The 27,939-nt window shown below is 42.3% G+C and overlaps 1 protein-coding gene across 1 annotated transcript in view; it reads right to left on the bottom strand.

The window, feature by feature from the left end:
• The window catches only part of LOC102071124 (V-set domain containing T-cell activation inhibitor 1), a 32,377-nt gene extending 5,931 nt beyond the window's left edge, over nucleotides 1–26,446 (bottom strand). Inside the window, exons 1-5 of the mRNA XM_026794732.2 lie at nucleotides 26,277–26,446; nucleotides 8,952–9,028; nucleotides 8,481–8,533; nucleotides 2,592–2,930; nucleotides 1,424–1,459 (exon numbers count right to left, since the gene is read on the bottom strand). Of these exons, the coding sequence (XP_026650533.2) occupies nucleotides 1,424–1,459; nucleotides 2,592–2,930; nucleotides 8,481–8,533; nucleotides 8,952–8,959 (436 nt within the window). The 5' untranslated portion in view covers nucleotides 8,960–9,028; nucleotides 26,277–26,446. The remainder of the gene's footprint in view (nucleotides 1–1,423; nucleotides 1,460–2,591; nucleotides 2,931–8,480; nucleotides 8,534–8,951; nucleotides 9,029–26,276) is intronic.
• Nucleotides 26,447–27,939: the final 1,493 nt, after the last annotated feature.

Consider the following 27,939-nt stretch of genomic DNA (forward strand, 5'->3'; position numbering starts at 1 on the left):
TTCTATTTGCTTTTATAAAGTAATGTGAAAGCACATTATACCATCTTGAATTTAGCTTAATGTTTTTTAAAGACCTTCAGGCCAGCTAGATTACCTAGCTTAGGTCTAAAAATTAATATTTCCTGTATTTTTGCAAGTTGTTTTTTGCTTGTCAGGCACAAGAACCGTTGGGGTTTGTGGGAATATTGCAGGGGTTGTTTTTTTTCCTTCTGTGTGATCATGAGATAAAACACTGGAACATTTCTCTTTCTCAGTTTCTATTTGAGTTTATGGCAGCCTAATCTGTCTGTAATGTCATAGTGTGGCTGAACTTATCACATTAAATGTAATATAATAATTACTATGTAAAGGTTCATATCTTCCAGCCACATTGAGTAAAATAAAAACTGCTGCTGCTGATTTTATATGACAAAGTGTTATAGGTTTAATGCCAAATTAAGATTTTGTAGCACTAATAAGAATCATTTGACTTGCAAGGAAGATTTTTAGGGAAGAAGTTACTGACAATGGTATCTAGAAGCTGGACACCCCTCCTGCATTGAGTTCACTCCAGAAGTGTTTACAAATGACCTTTGTGTAGTTTCTGTAATTTATATTACAGAATGTTCTGTAATGACCTTTGTGTATTCTCTGTAATGAATAAAGCTAATGATAACATCTGCACTATATTGCAATATTGCCTTTGGATGAAATCTACCTTAATTTCCCAGAAGAGCTTATTAGAGTCATTAATCATATGTTTGTTTTTAATATTTATTACCAATAGGACCCCCCAGATCTCTTGACCTGGTACCTGGTAGTGTAACTTCAGAACTACCTGAGAGGAGGGGGTAGTTGGGTGGGATTGGTCTCTTCTGCCATATTTCAAATGAAAGGATGAGAGGAAATGGCCTTAAATTATGTCAGGGGACATTCAGGTCAGATATTAGAAAAAAATTCACTGAGAGAGTGGTTGTAGGCATTGGAATAAGTTGCCCAGGGAGGTGGTGGAATCCCTGTCTCTGGAAGTGCTCAGGAGAAACCTGGATGTGGCACCTGGGGACATGGTTTAGGTTGATGATGGTGGGGCTGGATGACCTTGCAGGTGTCTCACAGCCTTGATAACCCTGTGGTTTATCCACAGCAAGGTAATTTACAAAGGCCTTCACTCCCAGAATGGAGTGGCTTCTGTGTCCCTTGCTTTTTAGTGGTTTTTATGATGCCCATACTGGTGAGTGTCTTTATGAGACTCCTGGCCCTGCAGCCTAGGTGTGTCTCAGTGCTGGAGATGTTTTTCCCTCTCTGGGACAGCTTAGTGAGGGAGAACAAGCACCCCAAGTTTATTGGACTTTCTCCATTCAGCACGTTTTGCTAATCTTGCCAACACAAAATAAAGCACAGGAGAATCACCCAGACACTTGCAAGTTAAGGAGTGTTGCCTTACCAGAAGGGGAAGGTGGCTCCTCAATCCTAGGTGCTGCTGGGAAAAAAACCCACAATAATCAAGGTTAATCATTTCAACCTAGAACTTTTTCTCTTTTTCTGATAATTGATCTAAGGGTTAATTTTTTTTTTCCTACGTTTGTCAAACAAACTGGAAGTTTAAGTATGATCACAGAATAATATCAAAGACACCTTACTGCTCCCAAAATTTAGATGACTGAAACATTTTGATTCTGCATTTTCAAAATATCTTTTTTTTCCATTTTGAAAACTGCAAAACATTTCACTTCAAAATTTTTTGAACAAATGTTATTTCACTTTACATTTTGAAAGCATTTTTCTCTTGAGAATTATATGCATTAAAACAAAGATATTAAAAGGTTTATATTATTTGAAAACAATTTTTTTCCTATTTTAAGAACAAGTAAATCTATGTGGTTGAGCATATGAAAGTTTCCAGCTGTTTTATTCAAGCAAGACACTTTAAAAATGTATGATTTATTTTGATGTGTATCCCTTTTTTTTTTAATTTTCTTTTTCAGTTGGTCAGCTGGTCAAACTCAATGCCTCATCCTTCTGGTTTCTATGCTTGTAGGTAGCTCAGACATGTTTGGCATTATTCAAACATGTGTTATGGTATCACTCATTTTCCTGAGGAGGATAAATAAAAATTCTTGTTGCATCTGTCCAGCCATGCCACCAGACCCACATCTTCCAGCTGCAAGGGAAAAGGAAAGCAGCAACTGGCTGTCATTGCTCTGAAAGGGAATGTGACCTGGACCTTGGATCCAATTGTCAGGATTAAATTCTGCTTCACAGACCCATGTGCAAACAGTGAAATTAACTCTGCTGCTCCTCAGGGAACAGTGGATCAAGGACAGTACAAACCCATAAATAACCAGAGGCTTAAATTTGGGAACATTATTATCTCCTTAAAAGGAGGATGAAGAGGCAGGTGCCTTGCCTTTAGGAGTCCTGGAGTGCTGAAGCTGAACAAAAAGGATTTATCTTTTCTTTCTCACATATTCTTCCAACAAAAACAAGAATGAAACTGAGTGAAAATTTGCTTAAAAAATTGAAGTAATCCCTCTCAATGGCTGCATATTACTTATCAACAAGAAATGGTGCCCTCAACACCCTCCTCTGTACTAAAAAAAAAAAAATCTTACCTGATACATTGAGTTTAATTGTAGATTTCTTTGTTTGATGGCTCTCAGTCTGTCTGTAGATGCAGGAATATTCAGCATCATCCCCTAACTGGACATTGGAGATCTTTAAGGAAAAGTTGCCATGTTTCATCTGGTCCAGAAAAAGACTGGTTCTGTCATGGAACTTTTTGTCCTGGCCCTCCAGTGAATCGTGCCCATTCTGAAAGAAGTGCACCAGCTTGGTGCCAATCTGCCAGTAGAGCATGGACTTGGAGAGGGCCAGCTCTCCAGGAGGGCTGGAGGTGCAGGGCAGGACCACAGTTTCTCCAACAAATGCATGGCATGTGGTGTCCAGCTGACCTGCAATAAAGCCCAGACAGTTCCATCAGCGTGCAGCAGAGACAGGGGCACCACATTTCCAAGAATTTGGCTCCACCACATCATTATTGCCACTTTCCCTCCCAAATTCTCCTGTTTAAATTCTCCTGTCTAAACTTTCCAGCCAGGAGGGCCATGTGTGCTCAGAGCCCAGCCAGCTGTGTGGAAACCCAGGGCACTGGGAATATTTCTCTGTCTGCTCTGGGGTGCCCTGACCCCCAGGGCAGCACTGATTCTGACCCTCATTCATGGAGAAAGTTTCCCAGACTTCAAGATAGACCAGAATCCACAAAAGTGTGAAATAGATTATAGAGAGCAGTGTAGGTGTATCACTTGGTGAGAAATTGAGGTTTTGGGGTTTTTAGTATGCTGTGGATGGAAGCAAGATGGAGGGCACAGGGTGTCATCCTGGGTTTCTTCTTCATGCTTCTTCTTCCTTCTTCTCCATGGGTTTGGGTGGCATTTTGTAATTGGGCAGAAAAGTCCCCATTGCAGCTCTGTGGGATCAGTTATTGGGTTAAAAGGGAAAATAATCCAGGTGTCAGTTCTTCATTGGATAGTTTAGTCTTAAAAGACCTTGTAACAAGAGATTGTTGGCCATTTTGTGCCTTCTAATGAAAAGCTGCCAAACTCCCAGTAGTGAGACTGTTTTACTGATAGGAAATAATAAACACCTGAGTCTGAACATGAATTAGTGTCTCAAGTGGCTTCAGTCCTGACCCAGAGAAACTCACAACTGAGACCCCCACACAGCAGGACAGATGCTGATATGTGCAAATTGCCTCTGCTTTGGAAGTGTGCCTTTTGCCTGAGCTTGTTTCCCCTTAGCTGGTGATTTTTCTTCCAGCTTTTGGCAATCTCAGTCTCTGGGGTTAGGTGTCTGATTTGGCTTTAAATAATAGGCCAGGTCACAAGAGGAAAAGGGGATGTAGGGAAGTGGAGGTGGGCAGATATCATGAAACAAGTTCTGGTTTTGTAGGAAGTCTGTCTGAAAAAAAGGAGAAGTGTAAAACCAGTGCTAGACCAGGAGAAAAATCCTGGATGAGTTTGATCTCCCACAACTCCTATTATTTGACTACCAGATCACAATTCCCAAGTTTTAAACAATGTGCTGGGGGCTCCCATTCCCCTTTCCCTGCAAAATCTTGCAGAGGGTCTGACAGAAAAGAGCTTTTTCCTGCAGGTCTGGTTTGGTGCACTCTTGCTGATCCCTGTCTGGTGGTCTCACACTCTTTGGTGCTAATTTCCAGCAGCCAGAAAGAAGAGTCTGTCATTCCTACTTTAAATAAATGGTTTTTCCAAGACTTTGGGGAGACTTGGTGGATGTCTCTGACATCAGGCAGAGGTGTTACCAACCTTCCCAACCAATTTTAGCACATGCAAGAGCCAGGATGAAGGGATCCTGCAGGTGGGCAAACAGGGACACAGGCAGGGCAGGCAGCTGCACCCAACTTACACACACTGTTCGTTTAATAACTTTGATGCCATTTATTTCTATAAATCCTTCCAAGTGAGCTGAAAGCATACTAAAATTTGCAAAAATGGGTGAATCTGCCACTATCAGGTAGGACAATTCCTATGAGATTGCAGTGCCACATTTTGTAGGGTAGACTGGGTAATAAAAAAAGTTTCAATGCATTTATAAAGCACGAACAACTAGGTATTTCCAGCACAGAATGTGGGCTTAAATTAGCAATCTGGCCAAACCTGTTGCATAAAATAATGTTATAAATTAAATGCAGATTAATTAATTTGGACGAGAAAGTTATTCCCAGCACAGAGCAGAACAAAAGCAGTGTGAGTCTGTGACTGCACCAAAAAGAAAAGCTAAAATTCACTGTGAAACAACTCAATCTGCTTCCATGGCCAAAGTTTTGTGAAGCATAAGGGGCAAGTATTTGGACTCAACATAGAAATAAATGTTTTTGGTTGCAGTGGGGTCACTCCTGTGTTCCTGGCTTGCATCAGCTCTCTGCATATGTCAGGCTAAAGACCAAAGAGAGTTCCAGTTTCCCCTTGAAGGCAGTGACATCAGCCAGGGCTCAGCTTGTCACATGCTCAGGCCTCTGTTTCCATATCAATCAGCCTTTTCTGGTGTCACACTGTTTATCCAGGCATGAAAGCAGAAGGAAAAGCACGATCCAGACAGCTGAATGTGGGAGCCAAGTAAACGTCTTCAGTTATAACTCTATCACCACACATCTGCTTTTCTTTGGTTTTCAGCTGAAAATCCCAGCCCACTTTGCCCAACAATGTCAGCTTTTAGCTGAAAAAAACACATGTCCCAATACTTTTTTCTGGTTAGTGGTGGAAGGAGAATCCCCTTGTTGTGTGGAGAGCGGAGCCATTTGGTCATTATGCTTTGGCCATGACAAAAAATCCTTCACAGGGTGATCAGACCTGGGAACAGGCTGCCCAGGGAGGTGCTGGAATCACCACTCTGGAGGTGTTTAAGGAAAGACTGGACATGGCACTCAATGACATGATCTGGGTGACAAGGTGGTGTTTGGTCACAGCTTGGACTTGATGATCTCAGAGGTCTTTTCCAACCTAACTGATTTTGTGGTTCTGCAATTTTCAGAATGTATCAGCTGCTGGCCAGGATTTGCTTCTCAAAGGGCATTTGAATAATAACAAAGCTCAGCCTCCCCTGTGCTGTGCCCTTCCTGCCCCTGCATGTGCCACCCTGCAATCGGTGACACACCCAGGCAGGGCCATCAGCTGTCCCCAGCACATCCCAAGGGGCCACTGCTGGAGGAAGGAGGGGATGGAGTATCCTGAGCCCCTGGGAAATGTTGGAACCCTGGATGATGAGAATTTAAAACTTTCTGTGCTGAAAGGACAGACCCTCAAGAGAACACTGCATTTGACCTGAGGCTGTGGAGAAGGGTTCCAAAATGGAATGACAGAACTGGGATTGTGGGTGTGCAGTTTGAATAGAAGTGTGTGATATCACAGGGTGGAAAACTTAGAGTTTAAGGGTTTAGAATATAGTAATATGTATTGTGGTGTTTGCTGAGGTCCCCAGGACGAGGTGAGAGATGAGAAATCTCACTCCATGTTCTCAGAAGATTTATATTATATTATATCATATTATATTATATTATATATTGCTATACTAAAACTATAGTAAAGAAAGAGAAAGGATACATCAGAAGGCTTAACAAGAATGAATAATAAAATCTCATGACTGACTCCTCAGAGTCCCACACAGCTGATGGTGATTGGTCATTAATTAAAACCAATTCACATGGAACCAATCAAACATTCACCTGTTGGTAAACAATGTCCAGACCACATTCCAAAGCAGCAAACACAGGAGAAGCAATCAGATAATTATTGTTTACATTTTTCTCTGAGGCTTCTCAGCTTTGCAGGAGAAGAGATCCTGGTGAAGGGATTTTTCAGAAAATATGACAGTGACAATTTATAAAGCTAAGTTGGAGGTTTTAGGCCAGAGGCTGGTCCTTCTTTTTCACCTTCTGCTCCATGGGTTTGGGTGGTATTTTGTAATTGGACAGAAAAGTCTGCATTGTGGGACGTGAATAATTAGTTATTGGGTTAAAAGTAAAAATAATTTAGGTGTCATTTCTTAATTGGACAGTTTTTCCTTAAAATACCTTGTAGAGAGACAGATATGGGACCATTTTTTAGCTTGTTAGTAGGATGCTGTAGAACTCACAGCTTGTAAGATTGTAATATAGATTAGAAATAATAAACATTTGAGCCAGAACATGAAATACCATCTGCAGCCCTTTCCTCCTGATCCTGACAGGGAAAGGCTGTGCTCAGCACTGTCCCCAGGGCATGGCCATGTGTGAAAGCAGATTGTGGCTCTGGCTGAGCCTGACCGTGGCCAGGAAACCACAGAGAGAGGGGAGAGTGCCTGAGGCTGCTGCAGGGGAAGAAAGGAGCCTCCAGAGGAGGAGGGAGAGAGACTTTCCTGATGGGAAAGGTCCTGTCTGCAGGGTGCTATGGGAGAGAGAGTGCTTGCAATGCATCCAAAATCCATCTCTTTTTGGATGAAGAGAAGATGATAAACAGTGCTTGTAGCTCAATTCAGAAATATGGACAAAAAGGATTTTGCCAATGAGCAAAGGAGGGAGGAATGGTGTGGGTCCTGCCTCCTGGCTGTGGACACTGTACATTTGATACTGGTTTTAGCAGTGCACCTTTTTTCTCTTGATTCTTTCTCTGAAGGTGGAGGACAGCAGTATTTAGCATATCTGAGCTGAGCCATTCCCTCTGCTCCATAGCATGGTGTACAAACCTTGTAACACTCATGAGGACCCTAAAAACACCCACAGGGTTCAGCCCACCCTGCCCTCGCTGCTTCCAGCTGTAAAATCAGGGCAGAAGGAGGCAGAAAAGGAGGCACTGCTGAAGATGGCGGGGATGGGAGCAGGTGACTGAAATCTGCTGGAAGGAGTTATTTAATCAGCCCACAGCTGCAAGAGGCCTTTTGTACAGGGGAGAATAGACTTCTGGGGGCAAGTCAAGTACCAGTCCTTATAGAAGTCTTGAGAAGAAAAGTCCTGCTAAAGTGCTGGTAAAGCTTCCCACTGAGGCTGTTGCTGCAGCAGGAGATGTAGAAGCAGGGAGCCTCCTGGCCAGAAAACTGGAGTAGTTGTGGTGGCAGTTGTTGCTGAGGTATGTAAATCAGGATTAATAATACTCATCTTCCCTGTCAAGAAAGCTTTGCACATGGAAGGGGCAGTTCTCCATCTTGGAGATGAATGTTGCCACACAGCTTTCACTTTCAGGTGTAAGAAAAGTGGGATGAGTTTATTTTGTGGATTAAAAAAAAAAAAAGTTGTAAATATTGCTGAAATGTTTAAGCCTGTTAAGATGAAGTTGAATGTGACAATTTAGCCAATCTGTAAGATTCCTGTAATGAGAGAACACTCCTGCTTCAGCAATCAAAGTGTGGTGCAGGGAAGCTCATGAAGATTGGGTTTTTTGTTCCCCCCTTGTTTTCCAGGTGAAGTCAGCATCCTTAACCACCAGAGTGTCTGGCAAATGTGAGGCACTTGTGGGCAAACAGAGGAGTCCTGACCACACACAGAGGTCTTACTACTGCTGTCTTTAAACACCAATAAGGAAACTGCATCTTGTATAAAGTTCTCTCAACAACATGTACTGGTTTATCCTTTTCATAGGGAAGATGGTATCTAATTCATGTAATGTCAGAAAGTCAGCTCTGGTAGAGCTAAGCAGATGCAAGATGGTTTGGGGTTGTAAAGGATGAGATTCCAAGTAGTCTTTAATATTATTAAAATGATAGGGTACTTTTAAGGATGTGGCAGGATAAATTTTGTAGGTAAAGGTTTATGGGTCTGAAACCCCTTGAATTTGAAAACCACTTCTTTTGGATACAGAAGTTTATCTGAGGGTTACGACCTGTACTGGCAAACCTTGGATTGTGATGAAATATATGCAAAGCAATGCATTCATTTGTTCTGTTTTGCTCCAAGGTTCTGCTTGCAGCTTATGTGTCTGCAAATTCCTGGGTGTGCACTATGGAATATTTACCTCTGGGCAGAGAAGCAAGCAGTGAGCAGGCAACCATCCAGAGAGCAGTCTCCCTAATGAGGAGGAGAGAGAAGAGAGAAAGGTCAAATGCTTTGTTAGGCTGCTAGAGCAGAGATCAAAGACCTTTCCTCTGGTGTAATTTAAGCCATCTTTCCCAGCTCCCTCCTCTGTGAAGGTAATTTGGATATGAAGCTGGGTGGGTTAGAAACCCTGGCTTGTTTTGCCATTCAGTCTTGGTGTGGGTTTTATCTGCTGCCTGTAGAACTGAGGTTTCTCAGTGTTCATGATGGGCAAGGCTTCATTTGCCAACACCAGACCTGCACTTCCCTCCTGCCTTCACATACAATGTTAATTGCATCTATATAGTCATAGTTTGATCTTGAGATTATTTTCTGTTGGTAATTAAATGAAATTCCTTCTGCTCCCAAATTCCTTCAGCTCCTTCACAGCCCAAGGAAAAGCACAACTTACCATTTCATTTTTGTGCCTCTCAGCCCTTGGGAATTTGTCAGGAGCTTCACCAGACACTTCTGCTGCCACTTGTGTCTCTGCAAAAGAGTGAAAGGCTCTTAATTCTTGCTAGAAGTGTTCCTTATAAGAGAGAATAGCTTATTTACTGGTGCTTCATTTGCTGTTTTCTTTCACTTGGTGTATGTAAAACACAGGGTGTTATATAATTTCTGGGTATATATAATTTACAGTCTGTGTTTGTAGATTCATTGTGTGTTACTTTTGGTTTTTTTGCACACACTCTTGCAATTCCAAGAATGTATTTTCCTGTGTAGGACGGATGTGACTCACTAGCCCTGAGCTCTCAGCCCAGTGATGGGATTTTTGTTCTGCAGCCAGCTGAGAGTAGAAAGTGGAGAAACCTGATGGGTGTTGTATTTGTCAGGAGGGGTAGGCACCATCCTACAAACTGCTGAATACCACCAAAGCTGCACATCTCCCAACAAAATAATGACCCTGTAAGGAAAAGATTTTCTTTGAGAAGGCTTTTAAATCAGATACTTTCTCAGGAAAAAATCCAAAATGGAGCAGGAGTGGAGATGGGAACAAATGTGGAGTTTGGGCTTCCTTTTCCTCATAGGATTTTGTAGATTAAAGAGTACAAATATCTGAGTGATTGTTCCTCTCTGTGTGCCCAGAGATAATGCTGATGGTGGAAGCAGTGGTTTATCCAGGATTCTTTTGCCACTGAGAAAGCTCTGTGTGGGGAAAGTGCTGGTGCCTGTTGCTCCTGCCACAGTGTGGCTTCCTGGGGAGGGCAAGACCTGGATTTGTGTTCCTCCCTCTCTCCTCATGGCCAAGCCCTGCTCAAGAGTTATTCCTGCTCTGCGGTACTGTGGCCATGTCCACTCTCCCTCTACATTCAGGTGGTCCTTATGATAATCTCCTTATTCAGAAACAGCTAAAAATTTTGGCATGTGTGGCCAGCTAACAGGCCTTTTAAAAGGTGCAGTGGCAGCAGACAGGAATGAGCCACAGGGCAGGAGCTCCTGAAAGTTGTATCATTCTTCTGGAAGGTCAGTAATGTTCTGACAGTTTTCATTCTGACTCCAGGAAAACCTGGGTGCCTCCTGAAAGTTGTATTATTATTCTGGAGCATCAGTCATTTTCTGTGTGATTTGATTCTGACTCCAGGAAAAGCAGGGTGGCTATTCCTGCAGAGCTGGTTTGTTTGTGTCCTGCCTTTGGCTGCCTTCCTCCCATGGAGTCCCTGTGGAGTTTCTGCTTCTCAGAAATGCCTCTCTGGAAGTTTTGGATTGGGGAGTGACTGAGATCAGAATTAAGATACACAATTTGGGCTGTTGAGCTCTCTTGCCATCCACATGCTGGTGTCACTTCCCCACTGGAGTGAAGCTTGTGCATAAGGAGAGCAATGCAGGTCTTTTTTAAGGAAGCAGAATCAAACCACAGGAATGCTTCAGATGGTCTAGCTGGAGCACGTGACTCTAATTTAGCTTAATTCAGTGCTGTTTAATTGAAATAACAATTCCACTACTTTGAGCTGATAACTCAATGCTCCTAGCACCCCAAAGGAGAGATGTCTTCCTGTCTGTTCAGCTGAGCTGGTGTAAGATGTTTCATTCACCATGTGGATAAGCACTTAAAACATTTTAAGCACTTCACACTTTGATATTTCATTATTCTTATTTCCCACTTCTGGTTTAAATTAAATGGAAGCTTGGAAACTTACAGTTTTTTCTTTCTAATTTTTTTACAAATTTAAAAATTGACCCGTCTATTGGTCATTTAAATTAGCTCTAGGAATTATTTAGGACATCTTTTTCCAGAGGTTAAAATAATTAATAAAGGAAGGCTTTGCAATGAATAATCACTTCATGCAGAATTCAAATGATAATTAGTAACTCTTTAACATGCTAACCTACCTGAAATAACATTAGGCATTGGGTGCAATTAAAATATATTATTAAATTGTAAGATGTATTATTAACTTGTAAAGCACGTGATTAAATTGTAAAGTGATGATCTTCTTGACAATCTTTGTGTCAGATTGCAGCTTTTGTGTCATATATGCAAGGCCATGTATTGAGCACGCTAGCTCAGCCTGCATTAAAATTAAATTAATCAAGTAGTGAAGTAACCAAATGTTTCCAGCAGAACAGCAGGGCTTTGTGTCCCAAAGCAAATGGATTCCAATTGTCCCTTTGCAGTGCAGGACGGATGGGGTGAGAAAGGGTCTAAAATGCTGCTGTTGAAGGCTTAATGCTGTTGGAGCACTGAAACTCTCCATGTGTGGTATCACAGTGTGCCACTGATACCAAAGTGGTTGTGAACTAAGTGGGCAGCACAAACTGAAGGAACTGATTTGCTTTGTCAGCTCTTTCACCTCCCCTGGCACTTCCATCCAGCACTGGGCACTGAATGAATGTTGTGCAAGGTGGAGCAGACACCAGCTGGAGAAGGCAGCAGCAGTTCTGAAAGGATTAGCCAAAATCACCCAGCAGATGAATGAAGGCCTCTGCCAAGGTGGAAACTTCTCATTGTGCACCTGGCAAGGCTTGGTAGCTTAGTCACTGGTAATTTTATTAAGCATGTTTTTTATTCCCCTCCCTCCCGTGCATACCTTTGGCTTTAGAGAACAGATTTATGCAAAGTGACTCTTGTTACTGGTGCTTGTAGGAGTATGGGGAGGCACCTTTCTCCATGACTCTGTGAAATCCTGAGTGTACCCTGAGCTGGAAAATGCCACCTTGCTATTCCTTACCCACATCAAGGCCATTTTCTGTCATTTATTCAAATGCTCTCCTCTCATGTAACCACAGTAGCAGTCCTATTACATTTAGGTAAAAGCCATTAGTTAATAGAAAGCTAATGAGTGAGTTTGCAAGTGGAAATTACAGTCTGGTTTCTTAGAGAAAGTTTTATGATGCAACAGCCTGCACCGAAACTGGGTAATTACTTCTGGTCTCATCTGAAAGCAACCTATAAACAATATGAGGCATCATTTACAGGCTTGCCCTATAATTAGTTCAAGGACAGGGATTTAAGACATCTTGGAGAGGGATACATGCTGATACATAGTCAAAACCAACAGTGGCTTCCTCTTCAAGGATTCTAGGCTCTGAAATTGCCCTAATTGGAAAGCAATCTTCTGGAAGTTTGTGAGTGTAGTGGTGGCAGCGAGTGTTTCTGTAGCCACCCTTGTGGCTCAAGGCAATGGGAAGGAAGGAGTGTCCTCTGCTTCCTTGGGGGACTGCCTGGAGCTTCAGGCTGCAAAATGTGCTGTGGTAACAGCTGAGTTTGGATTGGGATCCTGCTCTTCAGGTGCCCTGCTGTGGGTGGCTGGCCTGGTTTTCATGTTTGTTTGTTTTAGTGAACTTTATGCAGTTGTAATTCTCCGAATTTCCCTCATCTGCTGAGCACTGTGGCTCTGTGTGCAGTCACACCAGCCCAGCTGTGGAGGTGGTGGGTGGGGTGCTGCCTTTGGGCTTTCCTGTGTTTCCCCACGCTGCTGGAATTTCCCATTGCCTGTTTGAGGCTTGCTGTGGGCCACAAACAGGCTCTGGGGACTGAAAAGTTACCAAAGGCATTTCTGATCTGAAAAGATTTTCCTTCTGGGAACAATGAATGAATGAGTGATGGTGCATGGTTTGCTCCCGGTGGAAAGCTGTAGAATGAAAGAATCATTAAAGTTGGAAAAGTCCTTTAAGATCATCAAGTCCACCTGTCAACCCAGCACCACTGCTGTGTTCACCACTAAACCATGCCCTCAAGTGCCACCTCTATATTTTCTGACCACTTCCACAGATAGTGACTCCATCATTTCCCTGGGCAGCCTTTTCCAGTGCTTTACAACCCTAACATTTTTTTCCTGATATCTAATCTAAACCTCCCCTGCTGCAACTTGAGGCCACTTCTAGTCCTGTCACTTGTTGTCTGGGAGAAAAGGCTGGCCCTCATTTGGCTACAGCCTACTTCAAACATTGCAGAGAGTGATAAGGCTTTCCCTGAGCCTTCTGTTCTTCAGGCTGAGCATCCTCAGCTGCTCCTCACCAGATTTGTGCTCCAGACCCTTTCCCACCCCGTTGCCCTTTGTTTGCTCCACTGTACCACATACAGGTCCTGCAGCAGGAACTTGGAGCCTCCCTAGCTTTTAAATAAACAGCTTTGGTAAAGAGGAATTTATCTCTGTGCATGGAAATAAAATGTGCAGGGAAAACAGGGATTTCAGTTTATAATGGATCAGTTTCCAGAATTCAAACATAAATAAACACCTTCCCAAGGGTTTGAAGGAAAATAACAAAACTCTAGAGGTGTCTGGCAAAAACCAGACTGTATGTGACCGAGGACGCTTAGAAGGCTGGAAGCCTTGGGAAACTAGACTGTGTTCTTGATTTCAGTACAGCCATTCTAAATAGCTCTCAGACTAAACTGAGGTAGTCTGTGGCTTTGTAAAATGGGAAGAGTTTGAAGGCTCAGGGGACAGATGCTAAAAGTGGCACGTTTCGTTTCAAGTTTCAGGGGGAAGGAAGCACGCTCTTGGTATGCAAGTGAGCAGAATTCAGCCCCCAGCAAATAAAGCTACAGCCTTGTGGCTATTTGGTGGTTTCATCTTAAGTCTGGTCAGATTGAATTCTCAGACAGTCAAGATCCATGGATCCAGCTGTTATTTCTGAGAAATGTGTCTGCCATCTGCTCGACTGCCTTGTGTGGAGGCAAATCCAAGAACGAGGAGGATTTTTGTGCTCGTTCCAGAGGGATGTTTTGTCTCTGCTGCCTTTGGGTGTGGGAACCCAGGACATCCCTCTGGCTGTCCAGGATGGCCAAGACCCCTGCCAGGGGGCTCAGAAGCCCTGGAAGGAGCCCAAAACACCTGTGGGTTTGATTATGACCCATGGAGAAAATTACCAACCTTATATGAAGATCAGCAAGCCACAACAGTTTAGGTAGAATAATAGCAAAGTTATCACGGAGTGGAAAAGTAGATTTTGGGGTTTTCAGAATGGGGGTTCAGGAGGCAAGATGGAGGGAACTGGGCATGTCCAGCCTTTCTCCTTCTTCTTCTTGGCCTCCATCTTCTGGGTGATGTTGGCACTCACAGATTGGTTTAGAGTAGAAGCTCACTGTCTAAGATAGGTGATAGGTATTGGAAAGTAATTGTAAACATTGTACATGTAGTTTTTAGTATAAAGACATAACACTGCCCCGGGCGCAGGCAGAGTGCCTCTGACTGTCTTGCTGGATGGCCCTTGGCTGGACAGGAGAAAATATTTTATGGATAAGAAACAATAAACAACCTTGAGAGTGAGAAATTAAGAGCTCCAACTCATTCTTCAAGCATAGGGCTGGTAAAAGAGACTTTCGAACTTTTCTTGGGGTCACTCTGATAAGCAAGAGATCCTGACATTTGGGGTCAGGGTTAGGCAGTTTGGCATGACATCTGTCTGTAATTTTCAGTAGAGGGCTCTCATCCCATTCTCTTAAGACATGCTTTATTTTCTGAGATAACTTTTGAGCATTTAACTTATCAAGAGAATGCTGCTGCTGCATGGCAGGGCAGTGCCTTCCATTTCCTTTCTTCCTGTTGCAAAGGCTCTTGGCATAGGGAGGGATTTCTTCCCTCTAAATCCCTAGGAAGCGTTCCCAGCCCCACCTTGCCTTGTTAGTCCTAAGCCCTTCTGGGACTGAGTTCTGCAGATCTGACACTCTGTGACACCTGAGGAAGCACAGCCTAAGCAGTATAAGTGTGTGTGTATATATATATGTATATATATGTATTTATATATGTATATGTGTGTGTATGTATATGTGTGTGTATATATATATATATATATATATATATGTATCCATCCCCTCCTTGACCCTTGTGCTCATGGGTGAGATTTATTCCTTGTGACTAGTGGTCTGTGGTGGTATCATGCCCTTTGATGAAGCTTCTGGAATGAGACAAAAAAGCCATGGTTCCTGTTTGTAAAGTCCTTCTGACAGCTCCTACAAAAGTTCTTCTTTTTCTCAATTCCTTTTTGCCTTTCTGAGACTTTCCACTGCTCTTTATCTTCCAGTTCCAACAAATATATTTTTTCCTCTTTTGGTGAATAAATTATTTTTCTCAAGAATATAGATCTCTTCTTTCAAGAGATTACAGTTATGTGAAAAAGGCACAAGGAGTGTGAAGCTTTACCTTTTAGGAAACTGTAGCCTTAAAGAAGTACCTCCTAAGTGACAATGCAGAAAGAGACAAGGATTCATTCAGCTTAATCTATGTTATGTATTTTTTTCTTATTTTGGAGGCAGTTCCGGCCTGAACATCTGCTTCTAATACTCTCTGTATACTGGTTTGTTTTAGTGTTTAACCTAGAGAGGTATTGTAGGCTAGAATGTTAACATGAAAATAATGATTTAATTTTATTTCTTCACTGGAATCTTTTTTTTTTCCTCAAGCACCTGCTCAAACTAACCCTTAAATCAGTGATATTGCCTGACTCTGGAGTATTCAACAACCAAGCAGCTAAGCTGATTCTTAGATTAAATTATGTAAAGAGTCCTGGAAGCATTATTAGTTTAACTCATATCAGTGAAAATGTTTGGATTAATACAACACTGACCAATACTAATACTTCTAAAGTATTAGTATTGCTCAGTGAGCAATATCAATACTTCTAAAGTACTTTTACATCTGGCGATGTAAAAATGAGACTTGGTTTTGAGGTGTGAGGATCCAGTGTGGGTTACTAGCATCACTTTGGAGCAGAGAGCTCAGCTTCTCTACAAGTGTGCTACAATCTCTGAAATGATCATTTCACCTTCTTACTGACTGGATGTGTGTGAGGTTCTTGCTAGATACAAACTGGAGAGAAACCTATTGGAATAGGAGAGAAGATGGGTGAAATAAAAATACCTCTCTACTCTTCCTCTAGCCTTCCACACATGAATTATGTATAAATTATGTCAAATGGTAGGAATTCCTGAGTGCACCTCCTCATAAGACAGATACAGGCAAGAAGGACCAAAATGGGTTGAAATATGTGGGAAGTTCTTGCACAGTATGGGTGTGGTTGGCAGGTATTTTGCCTTGCTTTTTCTCATAGCCTTTCTCTGCAATTGTAGTTACTACTTGCCTTAAAGGGCTTTGTGCCACCTGGATTAGAGATTCCCTAAGTGAAACAATTTTGTCTTGTTAAAAATGAAGACGCCTAATAGACGCCTAATCCTGTTGTTAGTCTGTTACTTGCAGAAACCTCCCTACACTGAAATATCTCCACCTAGTTTAAATTTATTCAAATAGTTTGCAGCTCCAATATTCAATGGGCTGAGCTCCTCTGCTTGCATGGAAATCACAGAATTATTCGAGCTCTTCCTTTGTTACCAAGCTCCCACAGAGGGACAAGGTGCATGCACAGCTAGATGTGCACAAGACTGGTTCAGGCTTCTTGGAAAAGCAGAGTCAAGCAGGTATTGCTGTCTGAAATGATGGAAAGGGCAAGGAAAACTCAGAGAAGATGTAACTTGATAATAATTGAGTTACTGAACACTAAGTAAGAGCCCAAGGCCAGGATGGATGAGGCTCTGAGCAACCCAGTCTAGTGGAAGATATTCCTGCCCATGGAGAGGGGTTGGAATGAGATGATCTTAAAGATTCCCTTAAAACCCAGACCATCCTATGAACATTATTGAGCTGTTAAGATTGCAAAGCTCCAAAATGATCCATTTTAAAAGTGTGGGGTTTTTTCCTGTCCAGTCTGCAGCTATCTTTCACACAGAGCCAGGATTATAAAACCCCCTTGGTGAATGTTATCAGCCCAAGGAAGGAAAGAGGAAAACTCCCTCCCTTGGAAGTTTTGTATCCAGGTAGTGGATGTAACCTAATCAAAAGGGAGAGGGAGAAAGGGAAATTCTGGGGGAATTTCTTAGGAAGCAGAAGAGAAACTATTTCAGGTTCAAGAGACTGCTTTGAGCTGACAGAATAGTCAATAAAATGCCTTTATTACTTTTGTTTGATGCCTTATGTAGGAGGAAGTGTATCACACAAATGCCAGAGAATTTCTAGTCTCCAAAATGACTTTCCAGCCCAATATTGTGAGAGCAGGGAAAATCCTGACATACAGATGTTTATTTTTGCTAGCAAGAAGCTCCAGGATTACCAGTTTCTTTTCCCTATTGTGATTCTTCTCTTCCCTTAGCTATTTTTATTTGCATAATGTCTCAAAAAGAGGTTCTTTCTACAAGAAAGTAGATACATATAACAATCTCACCAAGCCTCAGTAGTCAATTTATTTTTTTCCTCTATCAGACTTGTTAGGATAATATATCTCATCCCTGACTTGAAAGGCCAAAATAATTGTAATTATATTTCCTATCAGACAAGAAGAGGAAGAAACTTGGACCAAGTTCAGAAAATGTTTTTGTTCTACAGGAGGGAGTTAAGTATTCATCAACAAATTGATGAGCCTGACAGGTAAATGAGGCTAATTAGCAGCCTGTGCACTGGATGTGGAAATGCTGTGAATGGTGGGTCTGAAAATGGAACTTCAGGGTGCCAGGGTGAGAGGAGAGAAAGAAACTGAAATTAATCAAGGCAGGTGTAATTTTGTTGGGTCTTCCCTGGAGGGTAATGTTCACTTTATGGGGACTGAGGTGACAGAGTCCTTGCTGGAGGTTTGTACACCTGGAAGACAAACCCTGAGCACCAGAAACCACCTGAGTCACAGCCAGTGTTTTTCAGCTGCTAAATGCAGTTGTTTGAACATGTTTATGAGCAACTGTTCATCACAAGGATTTTATAGACCTGGAACAAATCCTGAGGTCAATCAATGATCATAATTAGCTCACTGATGTCAGAGCTTAGGAACCAAAAGCAGCTGGTCTCTGCCTGAGCTGGTCTCTCAAGGAGCATTGCTCTCTCAAAGTAAAAGTGAAGGTGTCTGTCTGGGTTTTATCTGAGGTTTGTTTTCTCACAGTTCTTGTAAAAGACCTGCAACTGCAGTTTGTGAGAACTTTTCAAGGACAGAGGAGCTGTTTATAGAGTAACTTTTCCCATGTGGTTCATAGCATGTACCCAGTATCTCTGGTGTGCTGCTGAATTATCTCTCATACTTCTGCACATTCCAATGGCACCTTTTTTTAAGGAAGTTAAAAACCAGATGTGTAAATAATTAGAAATGGAAAAGCTGTTCCCGTCTCCAGGAGCCCAACCTGGCTTTTTCCATAGATGCCCATTGTGAAGCACAAAGTATTAATGGAATACTTTGTACTAGTAAAAAGACGGACTCCTAGTGGTTCAAGGGCTCTTGAACCAGTGACAAAAATAATACTGAGAATTGCCAAATATTGCAGGCTTAAACCTGACCCCCTCTTCCCCATGGAATTGCTTTGCTAACCCCTGCTTTTTGAAAATATTTATGAAGCTGAAGCCTACACAGTCTTTTAAAGCTAGCTGCTCTGGTGTTGGAGCAGAAAGCTTGCAGTAGTATGGCTGTGTTACAGCCATGGTAATATTAATGTCCAATTAACTTCTGTTTGTCAGAGATATAAACAAGATCCTATGCACAGACCCTTAAAAATGCTTGTAAGCACTTCATGTTTCTTTTGCTAATCTGCAAATAATTGTTCCAAGTGCAGAACAATCATATAGACATACTTTGCTCAGGTGCTGAAGAACTGTAGACATTTGGTTTCATAGTTGAGGTGGATGTATTTTTTTTTTGTTTGTTTAAAGAAAATGTCTGTACAGTCAATTTGTGTGAATAGGAGAAGGAAGAGTGGGGATCACAAGCACTTCCTGCAGGCCCCATGATCTGGAATGTTTCCTCAATGCTCTTAAAGCTTTCAAATCTTTTTAATGCCTGGTTCAGATTTAGTTCAGCCAAATGATTTTCTGTCTGGGCACCTATCTCTCAAGCACTGTGTAAGCATGATCAGATCTTGTCTCATTCTTGTCCCACCAGCAAAAGAGCAATTTCTGTTATTAGTGCAATAGCATTAATAGCATTTTTTACCCCTGACTGTAATCACAGCCACACAGGGAGGTGCTGGCTGCTTTTCAAAGTAAAAGGCTTGGGATTTGGAAGCAAAGCAAGGAACTCCTTTCTTTTGAACCTCTCTAAAAGACCACTTGTGTTTGCTTCCTATTTATGCCTTTCTGCTCAGCACCATGGCATGAGAATGAGGTGGCATCTCCCCTCCTACCCTCTTCTGACAACAGTGCCCTGTTCTTCCCATGGCTGTGTGCATGCAAATTAATTTTCATATTACCTGCTCTCTCCTTTAGGTCTATATGGGGACATGCTGAAATTTGTTTCATTATTATCTGTACATGTGTCTTGGTAGGGAAGGGCTATGTGTTACTTTTGCTTTTTCTGGGGTGGTTCAGTGCCTTGGTTTTCCTGTTGGAGACTGTAGGACTTCAGCAGGAATTTTTTTTTTTTTTTGTGAATGATTTTTTAAATAAAAGCCATACTTGGTTGAAGTGTTTCTCTTTTAGAATTGGAAGATGACCAACAGCTCTGGTTTTAAAAATCCAAACCAGCTCCTCCCATTCCAGCTCTCCCCTTTCCCCCAGTAAAAGGGTTCTTCCCCCAGGAGAAAGCAAAGGAACAGTGTAAGATGGAAGCCACAATTCCTTATGCTGTCACCTTTCTTATTGCAATTTCTTTCTGTGTCTTCCCTTTCCTATTGCAAATCAGCTCTTGCAAGCCCTTATCTGGGGTAACTAGGAGAGAGAATAGAAAATCCAGCTACAGCAGCATTACAGATGATTTTACAAAGGATGAATTTAGAACTGGGAAATAGCAGTTGGCATAGACCGTGTTGAGGGAAAGCAAACTGTTGTTCCATAAGTGCTGTGAGAAAAGTGCATGGAAAGGGCAGATGAATTCTGGTATGGGGTCTCTGATGTCTCCTGATGTTAATGCTTTTGCCCTCTAATTCCCTGGACCCAAGAGCTAACTTTACAGAACTGTCTTTGTTTTGTCTTTTCTCTTGCCTTGAGAAGAGAATCTCTTTGGAGTTTGTTTTTTTTTTTTTTTTTTTTTGCAAGATTTGTTAAAGGGCTAGAAGGGATGTTGGGGGGAGAAGAGGGAGGAATTGAGCAGGTGTTTTGCTTTATCCAGCAAACCTTACTCTTCTTAAGAAACTACGTTGTGAACTGTTAATTACATCTTTGTGCAATTGGCTGGTGCTGATCTTTGAGTTGGGATAGAGTGGGAAAAGTTGAGCCAGTCCTTGAACTTAACAACTGAAGATCACAACCCAATATGTAAATTTATTGTAGCTTCCAAGAACTAGGGGAGGATATAATCCTAAAAGTTACTGACTTCTTAAAAAGTCTTTAGTTTGCTCTTCCAAGGTGAAATGGTTCAGTGAGAAGGGAGCTCTGGGAATGAACTGTCTCATTGCTTCAGAGGATGCTGATTTTGGTTGTAGCCACATAACCCTCTCACCAGTGAGTATGTTTAATACCAGAGAGTCCTGAAAGTAGGACACAGCTGAAAATAGGCTGGAGAATGAATATCTGAAATCAGCCAGATGGTATCAGGCTAATAAATTCTGCCCAGATGTCTTGTGTTGCAATAGCATCTGGTGGTCACTTTGTAGTGGGTGGCAGGGTCATCCTGGGGGGCCATAGGGTCATCCTGTGGGCTGTGCTGTGGTCCCTTTAGATATGGCCCTGGGCTCAAACAAATTATCTTAGCACTGAGTCACTGGATCAGCTGTGTGAGATTGTTTTCTAAAGAAAACTTGCTGGCTATGCAGGCAGCTGCATCTACAGCAGGGGAACAGCACACGGGTTGTTGCTGTCTTGTCTAGAGTGCACCACATGAAATCTTTCTCAGTGCCAGAGATGCCAAACAGCATCTCTTTTAGATGCTTATGCTGTTTGGAGCATGCTGGTAAGCACTGGCTTGGAAAGAAAGAGCAGCAGTTTGTGCAGAACCACAAGGTTTCGTGCTGTGAAAGATCAGCCCAACCTCTTTGTGGCTCTACACTTTCAATGTAGGAAATCCCCCTGTGAAAGTTTTAGGTGATCTTTGTTTTGCAGTCTATTTTCAACTAGCCCTGAAGTGGAAGTTGAGGGTGTGAAATGCATGACCCACATAAGGCTTGAAAATTCAGCAGAGCATTGCACTGCCCCACAGCTGGGTCTTCAGGACTTGCCTTCCTGCAAATGACTGAGCCCTTTCCTTTCCAAAACAGCAACATTTACCTTCACCAGTGTTGTTGAGGGGTCTTGACAGTGCTCTGACTGAAGCACTGCTTGTGTGACATCTCCTGCTCCCAACACTTATCCTTGCCTTGAACTCCTGCTCTTTCCTTTCCATTGATCAACACCCTGTGAAATATCTTCCGATGCTATCTCACACCAGATGTTTTGCCCCTAGGATGCTCCAGTGCCTGTTTCTGCAATGGCAGGAACAGGCTGTAGTTCCACATTGTGATTGGTATCTCTGGATAGCTGCAGGAGCTGTTCCAGTGCCACAGACACAAATTTCCTCTGCCACAGTAGCCTGTGGCACATCTGCTTTGGCACCTTCTGAACCCTTGGCTGGAGTTTTGCACAAGTCATGAGGTTTTGCATCACCTAGATGACAACTGTTCTTTGGAAATCCAGGAAAAGTGAGTTGGAGCACTACAGTGATTGTGTCTGTGGCAGTGATTTTGGAAACACTGTTAAATACTTGTATTATATGGCAGCTAATTTCTGGTTGGGTGCATGATGTGTCTTGGAGCATAAAGGGCAGAAAGATGCACTGGTTGCTCTAGCCATGTCAAAAATCCAGGAGATATGTGAGTGGAAATCTCTAACATCACCTAAGACCTCTTAATCCTTGGATATCTTCTCCTGGAATACCAGAGAAGCAGTGTCATTCATGAGGCCATCCATAACTGAGCAGGAGGTTATGGCTGTGTAGTGTCAGGGCCAGCCTTCTCAAAGGTTTCTGTGCTCACATTTCCTAGAGTCATGACAAAAACATTGAGCATCCAAGCTGTTATAACTTTTAAACTGGTTACTTTCAAGCTCCTCTGATATTCTCTGCTTTAGTGATCTCCTAAGGTGCAAATGGACCTAAATCAGAGCCAGGATCTCAGCTTTCTCTCCTATCATTCTCATTGAGAACTGTAAACACCAGTGGACAGCCCTGTTCTCTGGAAAAGCAAGATGTGTAAAGTATCAGCTGAAGGAACTGTGTTCCTTCACATTCACTTCACATTCTACACTTTTTGTACACAGAATGAGATATATGACAGATCATTGCTTATATCTGGGTTTCTCTAGTTAAGAATGCCTGCTGCACTTTCCTTAGAAAGGACTACTTTCCTTTATTCTGTTCTTGCACAAAATGTTTAAAATCATAGGCCAAATACTTTATTATTTATCCAAATTCAGAATAGAGGCAGGACCGTGCCTGGCTGGGCTCTCTTGGCATCTCGTAGTATGCTGTGGATATTTTGTTTGGATGGAAGGGATGTCCTTATTTGCATGTCTTAAATTACTTTTCAGCATGTTGCCAATACACTGAAAGTGCGTGAGAGTCAAACTCTCATAAAACACAATATTATTCAATGCACAGCTGTTGCTACCAAAGTAAACAATTGATTTTTCTGCTTTGCCATCAGATTCTGGGGAAGTAGGCACTAACAAAGCTGTAGTCTGGAGGATTTTTGTCATTGCAATGTGCTAGGCAGATGTAGCAACTATTATTATAGACAGATGTAGCAATAGAGTGGGTCTTCTTATGGGTGGGAAGAGTTGTTTTCCCTGATGTTTTCCACAGCTGGACTGTCTAAATTCACATCATCTCTTGCTATCAGCTCTTCATGAAACCCCATTTTTTCGATCAGCCCAAAGCTTGAGTTCTGAGTAGTTGTGGTAAGAGATGGCCAGACTTGGCCAGACTTTAGAAATGACTAAACTTGAGGTGAAAACCGCACAGAAACTTTGATTTGGAAAGGCAGGACTCCTTCTCCAAATTGGCTTTGCTTATTGGTAAAAAGAGCTGATGCATTCATTGGGATCTTGATTGATCCTTGATAGGAATGTGACAATGACCTACTTCTTTATCTTGTAACTTCAGCTGGGGCAGTGGGGAGGAGTGTTGTGTGGGACTTCTGTGCAACCTATTGCATCCCTAACTCTCGAGGGAAAAGGATGTGATGTCCTCAGATGGGAAAGTACCAAGTGCTAATTGAATAGCTATAGCATTTTGCATATTTGACAGGCGGCTGCCAAACATCTGGAGGCCTCATTATAATGCAGGCAAACAAAGAATTGTGTTTGGATCTTTAGAGCACTATGGAGTGGCATTAAATATTAAACATTACAGCTGCCCTTTCTGCAGACACAAATGTCCATTTGTGAGAATATTTCCTCCCCTTGCTGACATATTTGTGGAAAGTTAACTAGTAGTTATTTGGTGTGATTTGTCCTGTGCTTTAACTGACAGCTGTCAAATAAACTCCTAGCTTCTGGGTTCAAACCAAGGGAGAAATGATTTGTATGAAGCACTCCAGGTATGTGAAGTTTACATGACCTAGTTTTGAAGCACTTCCTCAGAGCACTCACAGAAATCTTCTCTAGATGTCAACATGCTGATCCCATATTTGTGGTTCAGAGCCCTTACATTCCTGTCTTGCTACCAGATGGGATTTGAAGAGCCTTGTTAAGTTTGTCTCTTTCAATGCCCCAGATTGTGAGGAAATCAAAGCTGACCTCGCTGCTTCTAGGACTGTTTATTTAGAGGACTAAGAGGGTTACATGTTGGCCTTTTTATAATCACTCACGATGTAAACCATAGTTTGAGAGTGAATTGGCAGCTGAAGGACAGTGAACACCCCAGAGCAGCTCTGAAACATAACACAGGTTTCAGAAATTGAGGCTAATCCTATTTCTATGCAGTTTTTCAGGGATGGCAAAATGTCTGGGCCTTGCAGCCCCTGTTCAGGAGCCACTCAAGATGAAATCTCTGCCCTGGCCTAAACTGAGCAAGACATGGGGTGTCTCTGACCCAAGATGAAATCTCTGCCCTGGCCTAACCAGAGCTACACATGGGGTGTTTCTGATCCACTCCTTGCTGGCAGGGAGTCAGTGGTGGCCTTGCGATGATTTTTGTGTTACCTTCCTGAGTTCTGTCTCCTACAGCTGCTTCATCCCCAAATCCCTGCATTTTATGGCCTGCAAATGAAAGGCACGCTGGAGCTAAATTTCCATTTATCCTTGGAGATAACCCTTGACATGAGGGCTATTTCTGAGTGAGAACTTTTCTGTGTGTCTCTCAACAGAGAAGAGTAGGAGAAAATAGGAGCCAAGCTAATAAAACTGTATTTTAAGCAAGGCTATCCTAAGTTAGATCATCCTGTCTCTTCTGAGGTGTGGGGCACATCTGTGGCTGGGCTTTGCCAACCATGTCAAGCCAGCAAATCTGCACTGACTGGGATCAGCTCCTGCAGATCTCTCTGCATCTGAATTGAGTTGTTCAGCTTCACTGAAAGCAGTATTTGGAAAACACCTGTAATAAAATGGTTTCTTTCTGTGACCACCATGAAAATTGTAGCCACAGTGAGGTTCTCAAAAGGTGAAATGAACTGTGTGGAGGATAATCTTTGAGGACAGAACTTTCCCATGAGGAAATTCAAAGATCCCCTAGGCAGGCCTACCCTACAACCCTGCTTTTTGGTGTTTTGCTTTTTGGTTTGAGACTCTGAAGGTTTCATCCAGGTACTCCTGCAGCTCTATCCTGGTGTAATGAAAGGAGTTTGTCGTCAGCAAGGCACTGCTGCTTTCCTTGGCTTTAATAGATCCTAAGAGTGGGCCCAAGCAATGTTTATGGAATTATGCTTCCCCAGGGTACACTTACTGGATGGATGACAACACTCTAGTACAAATCAACACACTCTTTTCTGCTTCATTCCTCTGTGGTGAGTGAAGAAATGGGGGAGGATGTAGTAAAATGTGTTGTAGCACAGGGACTTTCATGGCTCCTAGGGATAAAATGAAATTAAATTCTGACCCTTGACTCTCTGGCTTGGCATAGCTGTCCTGTAGTGGGGACCTTTCCAGGAAAACCTTTTAGCCCTAAAGCTTTTAATTCCGTGCCTCTGCTCCCTTTCCCAGCAGAGGATTTAAAAAGTACAAGAGATGCAACACAGCATGGGGACCCCAGGGAGTTTTCATCCCATCCTCACATGTCATTGCAGAATTTCTTGTTGAGAAAAAAAAATCCTTCCTCATCTTAAACAAATCATTCTGTAAAAGAATATTGATTTTGTTATAGGAGACAGTTGAAGCTCTGGTAGATTCTATTCTATGGATCCTATCACTATGGGCCTTTATATTCATACAGGGTCATGCTTTGCTTACAAAAATCTCTGTGAAGTGTAAGTGTAGTGCTACCTATAGTGCTGCCAGAAAACTTGGCTTGCAGCCTGAGAATTCAGAAGCATCACTGTGGGTGACTGAGTGAGGAGTATGTGGGAATGAATTAACCATGGAATGGCCCTTGCTGCATCTGTGATAGAGCTGGAAAAGTGGTGACACTCCTGTCTCCATTTCTTCTCACCTTGTGGGTTTCTCAAATGCTTCTGGGCATCTCCTTTTTTCCCTTCATTGTTGCTATTAATAATTAAAGAAAATGTTATCGTCTGGATAATGCATTGCATTTGGGTGAGAAGAACAACCAAGTTTAAGCTGGTCTTGTCTAGTATATGGAGTTCTGTGTGCTCTTCCCTTTCCTGATGTCAAAATAAATCAGTCCTCTTTGGAGATACAATGGGAAGGATCTGCTTGGCTCTGGCTCTGATTTTTCTCTGTGGTGACAGCAATAATTGGCCTGGCAAGACTATTGATAAAGGTTCTGAAAGCAATTTTGCTTTTACAGAACTTAAGCACATGCCAATGTAGAACATGGGGTGCTCAAATGTTAGAAGAGAAGCCAGAGTTGGAGATTACATTTAAATGCACTTAGCTGAGAAATGTGTTTGGACTGTACAATTAATTAACTATATTCATAAACTGATGGGAGGCCAAAAAAAATCAAGCAAGCAGCAGTCTCCTTAGTCTCATTTAGTGTGCTCTTTTCAGCAGCCTTGCAAGGAAATTGTAAGTGGAATAAAATAATATGGAAAATGACATTGTAACATGTGCACGAAGTGATGTGAGAGGAAAATACATGCAAAACTAAGTTGTGGAAAGAATTTTAAAAATTAGAACCCTATAGATTATGACCCATAAAAGTTATCTAGATAATAATTCACCTTTTTTCTCCATCCTTCCCATTCTCTAATAAAGTTGCATTCTTCAACTACACCAAGCAAAAGCTGGATTACACCACTCACCAGTGTTCTTTTTGTATAGAACAGAACTGAATTTGGAGTGAAACTTTGAGTATTGGAGTGATGCAATGAACAAGTGGCCTTCAGCACATGGAGTTCATGCCCGTGCAATGCTCCAGCACTTCTCCATCTCCTGTTAGCACAGACACCTCTGCACCACACCTTGCTCTGAAGTGAAGATTTGCCTCAAGGTATTGAGGTGCTGTTTTGAAAGCATGTGACCTGAAATCAATGAATGGAACTCTCTGAGGCTCAGGCTGCTTTGAAAAATATGACAGCAGGTACACTCACAATGTGTACACATCCCCAAATGCCCCTGAAAATTGTCAGTGCTCGATGAGCACAGTCACTGAGGTGTGTTCAAGTGTGTGTGTGTATTTAACTTAAGGTAGTAGAAAAGTATCTCATTGCTCAGAGGACAGTTTTATGCATTTTCCTTTCCTTCCCTTATTTCTCTCACCTGTTGCTGAACCAAAGCTCAGTCATGGGCATGTCCCAGCTCCTGGACTGGACCTTTGGTGGCTGTTCAGGGATGCTCAGCTTCCATAGGAGGCAGGTGCTTTGTCCTGACAGGGAGGGAGGGCTGTAACACAGATCAGAAAAGGAAAGTGAGAAGGGTGTGAAAGAAAAATCCTCTTTCAAAGGATTCTAAGTACTCATCATAGAATGATTTGCAAGTGACCCTGAAAGATCGTCTTGTTCCAACCTCCCCTGCCATGGGCAAGGACATCTTCAACTACACCAGTGACACATCCAATCTGACCTGGATGCTTCCAAGGATGGGGCATCCACAACTTCTCTGGGAAACCCATTTTAGTGCCCCACCACTCTGACAGTAAAGAATTTTTTCCTCATGTGCAACCTGCATCTACCCCTTTTCTAGTTTAAAATCATTGTTGTTTGTCCTGTCACTACAGGCCTTGGTAAAAAGTCTCTTTTTTAGCAGCCCCTGGAAGGCCCCTCTGAGATCTCCACGGAGCCCTCTCCAGGCTGAACAACCTCAATTCTGTCTGTGTTCAGAGGAGAGGTATTCCAGCACTGACTGGTTCTGTGGACTTCTTCTGGATCTGCTCCACCACCTCTCTGTTTTATGTTAGCAGAAAACTGTAGATAAGTGATAAGGTGGAAAATCCCAGAAGCCCCCTAAAGACCTGACTCCACCTGTGTATTGGCTTTTTTTTTCCTTTTTCCTTAAAGAATATATATGTTTTTTCTTTTACAGAATGAAATGTTCTTCTCCCACCCTGCCCTCACCTCCCACCAAACACTGAGTGGCTTCTCTGGAGATAAAATGTGCAGAACTGGTGACTTTTCTACCAAAAGATCAGTCTCCTGAGTGTAGTATATACCCATGCAATCTTTTTTTAGGGCTTTCCCAACTGGGGAAAGCTTAACAGAATTATTTGTCACACTCATCTTTCCAAATATTCCAATAACCTGGTCTGTATTATGAGAAGAGCACTAGGAGCTAAAAATTTCCTGTCATCTCCTTTCCCTCTCCAGAAATGGATAAATAATTTCTCTGGAATTAAAAATCTGTGCTGATTTCCACCTTTGCATTATTTACACTTGTGTTACCAAGATAAACTCCAAAAAATGGCAAGTTTTGATTTAATGAGAACTGAAATCTACAGCTCTGTCATTTCACTTCTTCCTCAGGATTCAC

The sequence above is a fragment of the Zonotrichia albicollis genome, chromosome 2 (genome assembly GCF_047830755.1).
Source record: "Zonotrichia albicollis isolate bZonAlb1 chromosome 2, bZonAlb1.hap1, whole genome shotgun sequence".
Taxonomy (NCBI): domain Eukaryota; kingdom Metazoa; phylum Chordata; class Aves; order Passeriformes; family Passerellidae; genus Zonotrichia; species Zonotrichia albicollis.